The following is an 18,027-nucleotide window of genomic DNA, read 5'->3' on the forward strand; positions in this document are numbered from 1 at the left end:
AAATTTTTGGGGGTTACCATAGATGACAAATTAACTTGGAAAGAACATATTAACAGCGTGTCTTGTAAAGTAGCAAAAACATTAGGTGTCATGAATAGACTTAAACTTATATTACCTTTGAATATCCTTCTTAATCTGTATTATACAATGATTTTACCACATTTTAACTATTGTAATATTGTTTGGGGAAATTGTTCTGATTGCCATCTGAGTAGATTAAAGGAGAATGAAACTCTTGGAGCAAGTTAGCTTTTGTGAAAGCAGAAAAATCAAAGAATAAGATCAACAAAAGTTTGAGTAAAATAGGACTAGCAATAGAAGAGTTATGAGCATTTGAATGTCGAGATCACTAATGCTATGGAGATCCTCCCATTGGCAATGCGACCAAGATCTATGATGTCACAGATGAACAACTCTCCCCTTTTGGACACAGAAAATATACCCCAAAATATCTCGTTTTGCTCATTCTAACCATATGACAAACGATTCATCAATTATATAATGTTGTGAAACCTCTGTACTTGTCCTCTCATAAAGAGAACACCTCACCTTGTGATAGACTCTATAAAAGTGAGAATATAAGTTAAATAAGTACTTAAGTAATGAGGGAGTTGTACGTGTGTGACATCACAGATCTTGGTCGCATTGCCAATGGGAGGATCTACATGGCATTAGTGATCTCAATATTAAAATGCTCATAACTTTCTTATTATTCATTCAATCTTCCTCAAACTTTCAACAATATGTTTCTTTGATTTTTCTCTTTGATATGGATTCAGCTGGTTTCAAGGGTTTCATTCTCCTTTAAGAATACTTCAAAAACGTGCAATAAGAATTATCACAAACTCTAACCCTCGTACACATACAGCACCATTTTTTGCTAAATATAAAATACTCACTACAGATCAAATTAATAATCAACAAACTGCTATATTTATGTATTCTTATTACAATAATCTCTTGCCAAACTTTCTTAATAAAGGTTTTGTACAAAATAAATCACTTACTGGTCATCTAACCAGACAAGCGAATGATCTCTTTATTCCAAATTTCAAATACACATTTTCACGAAACACTATTCAATATGTCGGACCCAAACTTTGGAATTCTTTATCAAATGAACTCAAACATTCCCCCACACTCCTGTCTTTCAAACGGAAATATAAATTTTACCTTCTTACTCCTTAATGTAGTTTTATATTTGCCTCTCCCCCTTTATTCGTATTTTACTTTTTCTTGCTTTGTCTGGGGTTTTGAGGTCTAGTATCTTTTTTATTTTTTTATCCATATGTAATTTGTGTATTCCATTTATTTCTTTCATTGGGGATTGACCTTGATAGATCAATATGGCCTTTGTCAATCCCCTCCACATTTTGATTATTCTATGTCTTTTTTATGTAATATATTGTACCTTTTTATATCTGTATTGTTTATTATCTATGTATGTATTCAATTGTAATTATATTGCATGTTTTTTACTCAATATGTGGAAAATAAAATTGAATTGAATTGAATTGAATATTCCCTATGGCGTTTTTGTACAGGAAAAAATCTAAACCGCTCAAACCAAAATAACAAGCATTATAGCTCTTTTGCGATAATTTCTCTGATTCTTAATTCCGCGTAAAGGTAAAGATACCAATGTTAGAGCACTTGTCTTGGTCTTTCCTACTATGTATTTTTCTAGCAATAAAAATCTTGTAAGGCTTGGGACAAAAATTGTAGTAAAATTTGAAGTTCAATTTCTCCGAAATGGGTTTTTGCAATGTTGTATCGCGATACGACAGTTTGGATGACCACCGACGATATATAGTAAGTTAATTGTTGATGAAATTGGGATATGGGACTGGACGGAATGTAGACAAGCAGGTTAATCAGGGGCGGATCCAGCTTTCGCCAATAGGGGGGGCCGAAAAATATTTTCATCAACATTTTTCCCGATTGGCCGCTATAATCTGATTTTTTTTTTTTTTTTTCAGGGGGTAGTCCTAACAATAGTCTGAAGTTTTAAGTATATGTTAGTTTTTATTGTTATAAACAAGATAAGGTATCTCATGTGGTCTTAATATATAATGCGAGCGCGATGTGTTAGCTAAAATTCTTTGATATTTTATGTCCTTAGAACTGAAGATTCTGAGCATTTTTTATAATCATGAACAAAGATAAATGAGTATCCAACTAAACAATGCGAGCGCGAAGCGCGAGCCGAAATTTTATTATAGTAACGTGAAAAGGGACTCAATTAGGACTGTTTTTAGTGATTAATGAAGAGGATATAAGTATCACCAATTACAGTGGCGTTACTACGGGGGGGGGGGCATGGGGGGGGGCACGTGCCCCCCCAATCGGCTGGCAAAAAAAAAAACGGGGAAAAGGAGAAAAAAAGGGAAAAAGGAAGAGAAACGTAGTGGGGAAAGAATTATTGTTCATTATAATGTTATATTATATTACATATTAAGAAGCATTTTTTCATAACTTTATGAAACATTATTTGATTCATTGTGTCTTCATTGTTCCTGGTGCTCATATAGACTGTTTAACGAGATATATAATCCTGTTGTACTAAAACCTCCCTTTTCAAATCAATATACAACAAATATATTTTTCCTCGCAATTCGAGTTATTATTGTTTTATGTAGTGACATATTCTTCTTTTTCATGACTACTTAAAGTGATTGCCCTATTGTAAGGTCTTAATATAAAACATTTCCTGTCCGTGCTAACGTTCGCATTAGTGGATTGGTGAGATTTCTGCTCTTCATGAACTCCTAAAATCAGTCCTTAAAATGACGATTTTTCTGATCTGAATATATGAAAAAATTTTAACTCCCGCTTCGCGCTCGCATCATTTGGTTAGTGAAATACGTAGGGTCTTAGTGAATTCCTACAAACAAGCCTTAGAATGCCCCTCTTCAGGTCTGAATTTCCTAAATTTTCAGCTCGCGCTTCGCGCTCGCAGTATTTGATTAGTGAGATGCGTATGATAATCATGATTACAATGACTTCAAAAAGTGCGTCATGTGTTTAGATGTAATTCTAATTTCTAACAAAATCAGCAAGCGCTTGGCACTCGCATTAGATGACTATGGTGAGATATGTATACTCTTAATGGATTCCTAAAAAACATAGTCCTTAAAATATCCATGTTTGGGGTCAATATATACAAAATTTTCAGCTTGCGCTTCGCGCTCGCATTATTTGGTTAGTGAAATACGTACGGTCTTAGGGAATTCCTACAAACAAGCCTTAGAATGCATCTCTTCAGGTCTGAATTTCCTAAATTTTCAGCTAGCGCTACGCACTTGCAGTATATGATTAGTAAGATGCATATGATAATCATGATTACAATGACTACAAAAGGTGCTTCATGATCTGTGTTTAGATGTAATTCTAACAAAATCAGCAAAGGATGGCACTAGCATTAGATGACTATGGTGAGATATTTATACTATAATAATAATAATAATAATATAGGTATATTTACCCAGGGTAGCCACTTCAGTTTCGAAAACTGTTCTACCAGCGGGCCCTGCTATTATTATTACCCCGGCTTTAGCTGAGCTGCCTAGGCGCTCAAGCATTCAAGGAATTTCTTCCTACCGGGTACCCATTCACCTCACCTGGGTTGAGTGCAGCACAATGTGGATGAGTTTCTTGCTGAAGGAAATTACACCATGGCTGGGATTCGAACCCACGACCCTCTGTTTCAAAGTCAGAAGACTAATCCACTGGGCCACAACGCTCCACTCTTAATGGATTCTAAAATATAGTCCTTAAAATTTCCCTGTTTAGGGTCAATATATACAAAAATTTTAGCTCGCGCTTCGCGCTCGCATTGTTTGTTTAGCGAGACAGTTATGTATCATGATTACAAAAAAATTGCTTATAATGTCCCTTTTTAGCTCTGAATATCAAAAATTTTCAGCTCGCGCTTCGCGCTCGCACTATTTAATCAGTGAGATACATATCCGTTTAATGGCACTGCATGTCCTTAAAATATTTCTATTAGGTCAGTATACCTGACAACTGAGCGCGCTCCCTTATTGACTCGAAATTTTTGCTGGTGCCCCCCCCCCAATGCCGTGACCCACGGTACGCCACTGACCAATATAATGAGAGTGCGAAGCGCGAGTTCAAAATTTTTGATATTCCGACCTGAAAACTGGACAGTCTAAACGGGTTTTTATTTAAAGAACAAGCTGTGTGTCTCAACAATTAAATGCGAGTGCGAAGCACGAGCTAAATTTTTTGATATACTCACATGATAAAGGAGCATTTTGACAAATTTTGGAAAGAATTTCCAAAGAGGTTAGGTATCTCACAAATTAAACAATGCGAACGCGCAGCGCGAGCTGAAAACTTTGATATAACAATTTGTGTAAATCAAACAAAATAATGGAAGCTTGATGTACGAGCTAAAATATTGTGTGCAAATTGATTTTAGAACTGGATATATTAAGTGTCATTTAATCCTCTTGAATGGGATTCATTACACAGGCAATGCAAACGCGAAGTGCGAGCGAAAATTTTGATATAAAGTCTATTTTCTAATTCTTCCCCTCACCTTTTTCTTGTTTCCTTTCGGGGTCGGGCCGGCCGTTAAGAGGCTGTAAATTACACATCATGGGTATAATACCTCTTTCCTACTTTTCTGTCTGTTTTTCGTAGTTTCTATCAAGTTAAAGAGTACACTTTTTCTGCAAGTTGTAAAAAAATAGGGGGGGGGGGGCCGGGGCCGGCTCGGCCCCCTCCTGGATCCGCGCCTGTGAATAGATCTAGACCAACTGGCAATTTACTGTACATCTTACCTGGCCCAAATCCATCGTAGCGCAATTCTTCAAATTTGATTCTCTTTGGATCAAGGACTGTCACGGCTGTAGCTGATGTTTGGTGAGCAAAATTTGGAAGAGCACCGAGGTTGTAAGGAGAAGGTGGTTCAAAATCTTGTGGGAATACAACATGTCCAAAATTGGCCTGCAAAAGAAGGTGATAATTGAGATTTGACATTCAGACCAAGATTTATTCTTTTCCGTTAACATACAAATTACAGTAACAAAATATCCACAGTGATTTTATTACAAAACACAGCCAAATACCACTTAATATTAAAAAAAAATAGGTTTATATTTTCTTTTACAATTGCTATAAGTACAAGAACTAATATTTTGGAATCACAATGATCATTTCATTTTAAAAAATATTTTTCCTTAACGTGCTTAAAGAGCAGGAGGAAAAGGTGTGGGATAAAAGGGGGTCTCGGCAGAGGGCATGGAGGTAAGGTGGTGAAGAGGAGAAAAGGTAAGGGTTGGAGAAGGGAAGGGAGAAAATGGAAGACAAATAAGCGACAAGGGAGACTGTTGTAGTAGAGAGGGAGGGGAAGCTGTCAGCTCGAATTCAAATGGGCTCCATCCTTTCATCTGTTAACTACAAATTTTGACCTAGGCCTATGTATTGTTGATCTTTGGATTCACAGTTAAGTGGTGTAAAGCCAGAGAAACAGATTATAATTACCGCATATTATTGGATGATTATTAACAGATTATCATTTCATATTTTTAAGTTTAACGCTAGCATAGATGAGTAGACTCTCATTATAGATTATGAATTGCAAAATAGAAATTATTCAAAATTAAATCTATTAGTGTAATTTCACAATTTTACACAATTACAGGCCTATAAAAACTTCTTAGTTTAGAAAAGAATGTGATATACATGTACACAAAATACTCGGAATGTTGAGGTGAACTTCTATTTTGAAATTGTTTTGTATCTACTTCATCCTTAATAAATACCTTGATGTAAGGGCAGAAGAAATAAAAATAATTACCGCAAATTGCCGACACCAGACGGAGATATAGCTCAGACCTGCGACAGACCTCGACGACGGAAGAGTGACGGTGATATTGACGTCAGAGTAATAGCCCAGTTTTTCCTCTCTGAAACCAAATTAGGAAAGAGAATGATGAAAGTAACCAAACTTTTACAACTGACTTCATCCTACATATCTACTATATGCATTTGCATTGTTCATGTAAAATTACATAAAAATACTTTGATACGAACAAGTCTGTAAACAAAGTAAATAAGACATCATTTTTTTTACTTTCATTTTTTACGCAAATTTTTCACACGAATTTCACTTTTTAACTCTTTTCATGCCACGGGCAGAATCACTCCATTGCCACATTAATTTGAAGGTGCAACCTTAAGAGTGCTTTTCCATGGACTACCGGTAATTCAGCTCATATATAGTAGCTTTTTATTGTAAAGAAAAAATTGGCGTGTACACAGTACAATGCGATGCACACATCACTAATGTGTATGTGTATATGAACAATAGTCTTAATTAATGCACTGTGTGTGTATTGTGAACAGAAATACATTTTCTTTTCTTAGCAGAAGTATCCGATTAGCATAACAATGCTTGCGTGAGGAGTGTCTGAATTCCTAAACGATTCGGAATTCACTGACCGAGTTCGACACAGCACAGTACGGACGTCTTATTATCAACGCTTCTTCCACGTGTTAAACTCTATAGGCTTTATCGTAATAGATCTACGTTTGGATTCGATGTTAAATATAAAATAATGGCGAATCAAAAAAAATTAACCTCGGGTTATGCCACAAATTAAAGGCAGTTTCAGAAAATTTTACTCAATAATCTGGAGTCTCTTCGCCTTCTTGTAAGTAATGCTACAAAGGAAGCATTTGCTCGTTTAAAGATTGGGCTGGCTGTTTGATTATGTTGATTCTCGATACATTGCCCGGGTCAGCAGAGCTTCTACAACTAAAAAAGGGCGTCGGAGATGTCTTTCGAAAGGTAATAAGGTTCAATATGAATATAATTCTAGACGCCAGAAAGAGTTGGATAAGAAATTGGCCTTATTAGAGTAAGGTAAGCAGCGGGCGCAGCCCTTGCTTTGCTGAAGTAAGGTATTGCAGATATAATTAAAAGGAAGAAACATATCAGAAAAGCAGATGAATCTGAAGCAGGTTAGTGAGATAAAGATGAATGAAAATTCCAAACTAGGCTATTGCTTTTGAAATTTATGAACGGTTGTACATAATAGATATGGCCTTATGTTGTTAATGGAAGCTGTTCGTTTTTCAGCGGAATTACTTTATGACTTAATTATGGGAGATTAATCAAATAAATATATAGAGATCATTTTTATATTTTAGGTTGGTCCGCATTGGATGAATACTGATGAGGGAGAAAAGAATGAGGCAAGCTCAGGCTTGTGTAAATAGAAAGCGTAAGTTATTTCGTTCAACAAACAAAGGTTATATTGGGCAAGAATGTTGGAAATTTTCAAGGTTCTTCTACTACTTCCGACAACTTATTTCGTATACCATTTGGGTCAAGAAATCGATATTCGCTTGGCAGTGTCGCCAACTTATATGTACAAAATAGTTGGCGCGGGTATGCAAGTTGCCTCAGACCACCGACGAACGTTTTGCCTGTGGTAGACATGGGCACTGGAGAAGTTGCCCAGGTATCAGGAAGCAAGATCCCAGCAAGATTCATCCTTCAGAGATAACAATGCTCAACAGAGTTAAATGATCCATTGATCATGGTCAAACTGAGCAAGGTAAATGTCAGTTTTGTTCTGTATTTGACGAAGTGTGGTATTTTAGAACTGAAGAGTAGAATGATCAGAAGGGCGTAGCAAAGGAATCTATTCTTGATTCTACCTAGTCCATAATTATATGTTAAGAAAAGATGTGTTATTTTGGTTGAATTCCACCTCTAACTAATGAACCTAGACATAGATATGACACAGATCAAACAATCTGGAATATATTCACTACTCCTGGTCCGTCAGCGGGCCCTTCTAAATTAAGAAATACAGAAACAGAGCATTGTTGAATTTGTTTCGGTTGGGAAACATCGAGTAACGTTAGTGTTGATTCGACAAGATGTGCAGGGTAGGAGGAAGAATTTTATTTGAGAAATTATGAGTATGATCAATGAAATTCAGAACCTTTGGTTAAAGGTAGATTGAATGCTTCCTTACAATTTGGAAATCAACTGATGCATCTCAATTTGTTGTAGATGTCAATGAACATGGTTACAAGTTATCTTACAATAAGATGATAAGTCAGCATTGACATCGATCCCGATTTCGTTTCTGAAGCCATTAACGAATTATTATTAAAAAGGGTTTGGTTGTTGAATCCACCACTGCACCCCATGATGTTACCCCCTTTCAGATTCAATTCAGAGTTCAGATATAAAAAGAGACTGATTCTTGGTTAACGTTATGTCAACTAACACTTGTGGAAGAACACTATTATACTTGAAGACTGGAATGTAGTCATGTCTTATTTAAAACAGGGAGATTTTATGCTTTCCTTTGAACTTAAGCAAGGTTATCATCATTATTACATTTTTCAAGTGCATGGAAAATTGTAGGCTTTAGTTGGGATTTTGGTAGTGGTACAAGGTTTTTCTCTTTTAGGTTTTGCCATTGGGTTGGCAACAGCTACCTTTGTTTTCATTACACGATTTAAGCCTATCGTTAATCATTGGCGTATAGAAATGGTATTTTCATTTTTTTTGTATATAGATGATTGGGTCGTGCTGCTTCCTTTGATTCGTATGATACTATGGTCAAGACGGTGAAAAATGACTTACTTGAAGCAGGTTTGATACCAAATGTTGAGAAATATCTCAATGGACTCCTGTCCAGTGTTTGGATTGGTTAGGAATACCACGGGAAAGCAGAGTAGCTTATATAAAGATTACTGAAAGAAGGATGAAGGATCTTGAGTTATGTTCAGATTCATTTCAAGCAGAATTGCCTGAGGTTTCAGAACGAAAGATCGTAGTTATAGTTGGAAAGATACATTGTATCCAGTGTTTGGCACAGTTACTCAAATTAAAACCAGATTTATGCATCACGAAATCATCCGGAGGGTACATTGGGATAGGACATAATGTGATCAATATTGATGAATTAATATTCGTGTTCTTCTTCTGGAGAAGAATTTGCATATTCTTAACGTAAACATTATTTCTGCTTATTCAGTTCCACAGACTTTCATCTATTCTGATGCAAGTCCATCAGGCTGCGGGGCCTGGGTTTCTGAGTGCGCAGGCATGAAATGTGATGAGATTGGTTTGAGTTTGAAATGGTTAAAAACTCCACTTGGAGAGAACTCAAGTCAGTAAGTATGACACTGCAAACAGTTGTATCTCACATGAGACATAAAACTGTCAAGGTCCTCTGTGATAATAAAGGAGTAGAATCGATTGTAAATAAAGGAAGTATGATTGCAGAATTGCATGAGATGAGTTTACACATCTTTGAGTTGTGTAAAAGAAACAACATTAGTCTTCACGTTCATTGGGCTCCCAGAGAGGAGAACCGTTTTGCAGATGCATTAAGTCGCATGATAGATTTTGATGATTGGGGTGTGTCAGATGAATTTTTCGGATTTTTGGACAAAATCTGGGGCCCTCACACTGTGGACAGACTTGCGGACGATTTTAATTTCAAAATTAAGAAGTTCAATTCTAAATATTGGTGTCCCCTAATAGATCATGTTGATCCCTTCTCATGTGATTGGTCGGGCGAGAATAATTGGTTGGTTCCACCTATCGAATGTATAGGGCAAGTACTTAAGCATCTGAAGGTTTTGTTCTGCTAGGGGGACTTTGGTTGTTCCCTTCTGGCCGTCTGCACCCTTCTGGCCGATTCTTTTCTCTGAACAAAGTGATTTTCGTTCCTTATTCTCTGAATACTTCAAAATTGATATTCCTCAAGGAATTTTCGTTCAAGGCAGAAATAATAATTAAAAAAAAAAAAAAAAAAAAAAAAAAAAAAAAAACGGTTTGTGAGAGATGGCTGACATGAATGCTGGTATGTAATAAATCCATTTGACGGAGGTTAATTCAAAATTATACTGTTGGAATGCAACATGTAATTTTTACACGGCCGCATGGCAGATAGCTGCATAGCTAGGATCCACTTATGCTGCAGAGCAAAGAAGTGGTGATGGAAATTGGAGAATGTTATGATTATGTAAAAGGATAACCATCGTAAAGGTTGATAAGGAATTGATATGAGATTTCATTCTCAAATTAGTTATAATTTACTGGCGGCGGAGCTCAGAATGAAGAAATTGGTGATGATTGAAAACATTCAAAGTCTCAAAATTACAGAATTCTTGAGAATGAAATGTTTCAGAAAGTTTTTTGCAAGTGTTTTAAGGCAAAAATAAATATTTTCGCAAAGGAAATGAATCCCAAAGCTATTGTTTTGCTAAGCCTTCAAGACGATTGAAACGAATTATGATATGGAATTGTGATCTAATGAATTTCATACTGAAATTTTAGTGAAAATATAAAACCACCTGGTTTGAGGATAGCTGCATAGTTAATGTTTAATTTTGCTGTCATGGCTGTAAAACGTATTAGAAGTGATTAAATTTTGAGAATTTGATAAGAATGACTGAACTTGAGAATTTATCACAATTTGAATATATTGTGTTGAGATAAATATATACCAGCTTAAGTTTTGTTTAATTTTTCTTAAATCCAGAAATTCTCTTCATGAAGGATATGATATAACTTTGAACAAGGTCTTGACAGCTTCGAGAGCTGATAACACTATGAGTAAATACAACAGAGCGTTGAATACCTGGAAAGATTAGTGTAAGCAAAATAAAGTAAATTCTGACACAGCAGAACCAGAAGATATTAGTCGCTATCTTATTCATTTGTATCAAAGAGAAGCTCCTTATTCGAGGATAGAATCGGCTTTTTACGCCATTAAGTGGCATTTTGACTGCAAGCCAAGGATGAATGTTAATCCCTGTGATCGCAAGTTCATACATATTGTTTTACAATGTTTAAAGAAATTACTAAACAAACCGATCGTTAAGAAAGAAGTTATAACCCCAGACATTTTGAAAGCAGTTGTTGAGAAGTATGGATCTTCAACGAGTCTATTAGATATTCGATTATGTGCTATGATTTTGATTTCCTACGCAGGCATTCTACGATTTGATGAAATGATACATATTCGTAAATGTGATTTAGACTTGTATTTGTCTCATGTGAATACTTTCATCATGAAAAGTAAAACCGATATTTACAGGCAAGGAGCATGGGTTCTTATAGGTGCTACAAATTCCCCACCTGCCCCGTATTAGCTTTGAGGAAATATTTGATTGCAGCGGGGCTTAACGATGCCTCTGATGAAGTATTTCTTTTTAGGCCTCTAAATTACTGTAAATCCAGTAATAGTTACAAGTTAAGACGTGGACAGTTGTCTTATACTAGATGTTTAGAATTATTGAGAGAGGCGTTGGCGAAAGTAGGGTTGAATCCAAAGAGTTTTGGCATGCATAGCCTCCGAAGTGGCGGAGCCACAGCAGCAGCGAACTTTGGTGTTCCAGACAGGTTGTTTAAGAAACATGGTAGGTGGAGGTCGGAGACTGCTAAGGATGGATATATTAAAGAAAATATGAAGGATTGTCTTTCAATTTATATGAATTTGGGGCTTTAGAATTATTTTTATACCGGGTAAATTAGCCTCAGCCTAGTATGATTATACGTATAACTTGTTAAAGATGGATTGTAGGCGTTCGATGAGATTGTTGAATGAGACATGTATTATTATCATTATACATTTAAAGTTGGTTAAATTGAAATGATTGCGTCGTGTAACTCATTTTCTTGTTTACCCGTTCTTTGATTGACTGAGAGGGGGAGCTATAAGTTTAGCTTGTCTTGCCGTCGAAGCTTGGTGCTCCCCTCGAAACAGGTATGCTTTTTGTAAAGTATATAAATGTTTTCTATTTCAGGTGTTGATGTTGTTGCACTGGTTGTGCTTAAGGATAGTGAGGCGTGACTGAAAATAATTTATTCACGATTGAGAGTCGAATTAGGGAATAAATACATTTTCTTTTCTTAGCAGAAGTATCCGATTAGCATAACAATGCTTGCGTGAGGAGTGTCTGAATTCCTAAACGATTCGGAATTCACTGACCGAGTTCGACACAGCACAGTACGGACGTCTTATTCGGGATGGATATGTGGACGATTGACTGGATGCAAGAAGATAGAGCAAAGAGAATTCTGATGGATGAATAGGCCTTACAGCATGTACAGTACATTGATGAGTTCTTCGAGATCTGAACTCAGAGGGAGGCCTCAGTACATTCGTCAGTAAGTACCGTTCGTGCTGTCTTGCCGTCGAAGCTTGGTGCTCCCTGAGAGGGGGAGCTATAAGTTTAGCTTGTCTTGCCGTCGAAGCTTGGTGCTCCCCTCGAAACAGGTATGCTTTTGTAAAGTATATAAATGTTTTCTATTTCAGGTGTTGATGTTGTTGCACTGGTTGTGCTTAAGGATAGTGAGGCGTGACTGAAAATAATTTATTCACGATTGAGAGTCGAATTAGGGAATAATGTAACTTGAGTTGAACTTGGCCGTCTGCCATATGTGACTCTAGTCGAACAAAGCAGAAAAAGAGTTGAAATTCACCTAACAACATGGACTGGTGTACAAGTGGGAGGGGGGCTTGGAAACAATTGACCCCCAAAATGTTCATGGCCAAGAAAAAAGAGAAAAAGAAGAGAAAAACAGAAAAGAAGAACGGGGCCATTTTCTGAATTTAATGTCAAAGTCTATCACAAAATTTGTTTTTTAAATTCTCTAACTTTTGCTTGCTCACTTTGCTCACTTGCAGCATTTGAGAAAATTCCTCCCACACGCCATGTTTGGCTGATTGACTCCCTCAAAAATGCTACTGACAACAAGTGAAAGACACTCTATTGAATTTGCACTCCATCTGAGGAGTGAATTGTTCACTCATTGTTTGAATTGTTTGGTTCTGTAGAGAGTAAATAGTTGCGATCAAAATTTCTTAAGAGTTTTCTCATTCATATTGACATGACAACAACATAACTTACATTCCATCTTGTATATAGATGGGGAATCCATTGCTGGTCGGTACGTTAGTCTCTCCTCCCCATATGAACGCATCTATTCATGACAGTAAAAATATAACAAGAAAGATGCAAGGCATTTACTCTTATATGATAATAATAAAAAAATCTTTTTATAAAAAAATAATAATATAGGATTTGAATAGCGCACGTATCCACCTTGCTGGGTGCTCAAGGTCCTACGTATATATTACCCCGGCTAAGCTTGTCTACCGATTCTGGTGTGCACAGCTTTTTAAGGAATTACTTCCTGCCTGTACCCATTTACCTCACCTGGGTTGTGTGCAGCACAATGTGGGTAAATATCTTGCTGAAGGAAAACATGCAATGGCTTGGAATCGAACCCACGTCCTTCAGACTGAAAGACGAGAGTCTTTACCACTAGACCGCAACGCCCCCAAATGCATGTAGAGAATGTGAAAAAAATATTAAAGGGAATATTTGCCCTGGTGTCAAAGTGATTTTTACAAGAGCAGAAAACAATTAGTTCATTTTGATGAAGGTTTGGCAAAATATATGAAAGAATATTATTATTAGGATAATGGATTTAAAAACTTTTTAAAGTTTTGAGTCTGATGCCATGCACTATAGCGAGCAGCACCCTCATGACAAGCTTTTTTCAATTTGCTCCCTTGCTTTAAGTTCATTAAAAATTTTGTAAGCATCTTGAATTTTTATAAGCATCTGCCCTCCCCCCCTGATTAAATTTCTGCATACTGCCATATACAATAAATATGCATGAACAAGAAAATTCTTCAAAATGATCCATTGATAAATACTGTCACCATCTTTCACTTTCAGCATTTGAAGAATTAAGAGAAGGCTAATTTACATAGGCTATAGGCCTACAAGAGGAAAATAATTTTATGAAAGGCCATGCACTGGTAGACCAGGTTCATAACTCGAATAAATAAAACATTATTACTGCATCCTATTATCACATTTGAGTCGATCACCAATATCACTGCCGGTAACCATCATCATCAACACCATGGTCATGATCCTTACCATGCACTGTGCAGCACCACTGTCACAATCACACCACCACCATCACCACTGTCACCATCTGCACCACCATGATCATCATGACCATCATCCCCACCATTGGATCACCATCATCACCAACGCCAGGAACATCATCACCAACATGCAACAGCACCATCATCAAGAACGACCCCCATCATCAACACAACCATCACAGTTATCATCACCACTACCACTATCCCACAATCATCATCATGAACATTGACATCATCATCCAACATTATCATATCATCATGCAAATCAACAGCATATCATCTGCTGTTCATAATTACGACCAAGCCCAGGACTAAAATCCAGTTGAAACCAATTAGAGCAAAACCAATTGAAACCAGTTGGCCAACTGGTTTCAATAGGGAAATTGAAACAACTGGAACCAATTGAAACCAGTTGCCAACTAGTTCCATTTAAAACCAATTGGGCAACTGGAACCAGTTGGCAATTGGTTTCAATTGGTTCCAGTTGAAACCAATTAAGCAACCAGTTGGCAACTGGTTTCAATTGGTTCCAGTTGTTCCAATTTCCCTATTAAAACCAGTTGAATCCAATTGGAGGCAACTGGTTTCAATTGGTTCCAGTTGAAACCAATTGGAGGCAACTGGTTTCAACTGGAACCAGTTGAAACTAATTGGTTTCCAACTGGATCCAATTGGAAATTCCAGTTGGAATGAGTTAATTATAGTTACAAATTAATTAGAATTTGCACTAACTATATTGCTCATGCCAACAAAGAAGCAGTGCTATATGTTTATTAATACCAATGTAAAGGGCATTGATAAAATAGACTTTTTAGTGTATATATATTTATATGAAAGATCTTCAAATATATGTATTTGTATTTGATGTAATTTGGTAACAGTTAGTGGTGTACTAATTATCTTATAATCTGTTTTAATTATAATCTATAACATTTATGAACATGGTTTTCACTGCTAAGCATTCTTATCTGAAACAAGTATGGTACTTGAATTACAAAAGAATTAAATAGATACAGTTTAAATGATGATGAATCACATAAAACATTAATCTGTGCACACTGGCAAATAATATGCAAATTAACTGGTTTCAATTGGAACCAGTTGGGTAACTGGAAAATTTCCAATTGGAAACCAATTGGAAGTCATTTCCAGTTACCCAACTGGATCCAGTTAGGATTTCCAGTTACCAAACATGGTCCAATTATAATTAATTTCCAGTTAATCACCTTTCCAGTTAGAAGTCATCTCCAGTTACCCAATTGGTTCCAGTTAGGATTTCCAGTTACCCAACTGGTTCCAGTTAGAAATCATTTCCAGTTGGAAGTCATTTCCAGTTACCCAACTGGTTCCAGTTAGGATTTCCAGTTACCCAACTGGTTCCAGTTAGAAATCATTTCCAGTTGGAAGTCATTTCCAGTTACCCAACTGGTTCCAGTTAAAAATCATTTCCAGTTAGAAGTCATTTCCAGTTACCCAACTGGTTCCAGTTAGGATTTCCAGTTACCAAACTGGTTCCAGTTAGAAATCATTTCCAGTTGGAAGTCATTTCCAGTTACCCAACTGGTTCCAGTTAGGATTTCCAGTTACCCAACTGGTTCCAGTTAGAAATCATTTCCAGTTGGAAGTCATTTCCAGTTACCCAACTGGTTCCAGTTAGGATTTCCAGTTACCCAACTGGTTCCAGTTACAAATCATTTCCAGTTACCCAACTGGTTCCAGTTAGGATTTCCAGTTACCCAACAGGTTCCAGTTAGAAATCATTTCCAGTTGGAAGTCATTTCCAGTTACCCAACTGGTTCCAGTTAGGATTTCCAGTTGCCCAACTGGTTTCAATTGGTTTCAATTGGAAATTGTTATATTCCAGTTAAAACCAATTGAAACCAGTTGAAACCAATTGAAACCAATTGAAACCAGTTGGAAATCCAACTGGTTTCAATTTGATTTTTGTCCTGGGAGGTGTACACCATTTTCATCATCACCATCATATCATCATCAACATCATCATCATCCCTATCGCCATCATCATCATCATGTGCGCACCATCATCTTCATAATCATCATCACTACCACCACCACCATCATCATTACCTCCATCATCATCACCATCATCACTACCACAATCATCATTATCATCATCATCATCACTATTCCACCATCATTACCATCACCATTCATCATCATCATCATCACCATGCACCAACATCATCTTCATTATCATAATCATCATCATCATCATAATCATCATCATCATCATCAAAATATCGTCAACATCGATCATCATCATCCCTATCGCCATCATCATCATCATGCACCGGCCATCATCTTCATAATCATCATCACTACCACCACCACCATCATCATCACCATCATCACCATCATCATTACCTCCATCATCATCACTAGCTACCAACATCATCATCACTATCATCATCATCATCACCGTCATCCACTGACATCAGCTCCACCACCATAATCACCAGTACCCATGCAGGCCAGTCCACTCAGTATGGCCGGCTCATATCGTTTCTTTAGAACTTTTTCCTTGCTCGTTTCTTCACTTCTTATACGCCATCGACCATCACTTATCCCGGCCCCTCCCATGCACCATCAATATAGCGCCTGTCACATCATTATCTATCACTAATTCACTACGCCATAATCACCTCTTTCTCATCCTAAGATTTTTAGCCAGTTTATTTACCTGGAGCTGTCCCATCGTAAGAGAATCCAATGATTCTTATCGTGTGATCATCCTCTGCGTAAATCGTCCCTGCTACATTATGTGCAGTTCCTCCAAATGATCCCACAAGTTTGCCGTGATAGTCGCTCTGAGCGTCGGTACGAGTTGCAACTGAGAAGGGAGGGAAAGGGCGGAATGATTAGCCTATTTACAGAATGCAATTATCAATCAAAATAACATCATGATACGTACGACCCCCCCCCCCCGCCTATGCTTGTTCCCTCCCTTTGAAAGCACCCCCCCCCCTATCTCCTGTCTGCCAAAATTTCTGAAACCCCCCCCCCCCCGCGGGAACGCCCCCTCCCCTTTCGCGGGCTTTTCCTGTCTTGGAGACAGGAGACCCCCCCTAAATCCGGAACACTGCTCAATGTAACCCCTTTATCTCAGGTGAGCTCTCATTCCAACCCCCTATCTCAAGACAGACAACCCCCCGACCCCTTCAACTGCAGGTATAAGCTGTCATTACAATAGAGGTTAATTCCCTGATGTCGATGGAGGACAAAACGATAGCATAGCAAAACCATGAAAACAATGATTTTTCATAGTATGATGCACAGTTTTTTATTGTTTGTCCTCCAAGATGCTTGTAGGAACCCTCTATACCTTAGGAAAGATTTTTTGATTTCTCAGGAGTTCAAAGAGAGAAAAAAACACCCCCTTTTTAAAGAAATCTCCGGGTGAAAAGTCAAATACACCCCCTCAGTTTTAACAATTCGCGGGCCAGACTTGTCCCGCGAAAAAATACCCCTTCACCAGACATTTTGGGAACACGCATGCGGTACGTCCCTCCGACCCCGGAGTGGGGGGGGGGGGGGCGGGCATTAATATGATACATTGCGCAGCTTCTATAAAAGGAAATAAGCACATCTTTATAGGGCTATTGGGATGGGGGGTACTATTGAATACTGATGTTTCAAAGTCTTCGGCATTTTTGTATACCCTTCTTATACCTCTGAAATTACTCATAACACGACTTATTAACCTCCGTTAAGTCCACCTCAGAAAATGTTGGTTCAAATCAAAATATTCAGACAAGTATAATCCTGAAAATTTCATCAAAATCGGATGTAAAATAAGAAAGTTATGACATTTCAAAGTTTTTCTTATTTTCACAAAATAGTTATATGCACAATTTAGTCACATGTGAATGAGAGAATCAATGACGTCTCTAACTTATTATTTCTTTTTTTTATTGTATGAATATTCAATATTTCAATATTTTTACAGAATTGACAGTAGGGTAGACTTGACTGAACCATGATAAAATGTTAAACAACGTAATGCCACATGTTCAGGGAGAAATAAAACTTT

General features: G+C 37.2%; 1 protein-coding gene across 1 annotated transcript in view; it reads right to left on the reverse strand.

The window, feature by feature from the left end:
* The window catches only part of LOC129273664 (uncharacterized), a 57,620-nt gene that overhangs the window by 38,200 nt on the left and 1,393 nt on the right, over positions 1 to 18,027 (reverse strand). Inside the window, exons 2-5 of the mRNA XM_064107941.1 lie at positions 16,678 to 16,827; positions 12,922 to 12,994; positions 5,828 to 5,936; positions 4,809 to 4,974 (exon numbers count right to left, since the gene is read on the reverse strand). Of these exons, the coding sequence (XP_063964011.1) occupies positions 4,809 to 4,974; positions 5,828 to 5,936; positions 12,922 to 12,994; positions 16,678 to 16,827 (498 nt within the window). The remainder of the gene's footprint in view (positions 1 to 4,808; positions 4,975 to 5,827; positions 5,937 to 12,921; positions 12,995 to 16,677; positions 16,828 to 18,027) is intronic.

Source organism: Lytechinus pictus, chromosome 12, assembly GCF_037042905.1.
Source record: "Lytechinus pictus isolate F3 Inbred chromosome 12, Lp3.0, whole genome shotgun sequence".
NCBI classification, from domain to species: Eukaryota; Metazoa; Echinodermata; class Echinoidea; order Temnopleuroida; family Toxopneustidae; genus Lytechinus; species Lytechinus pictus.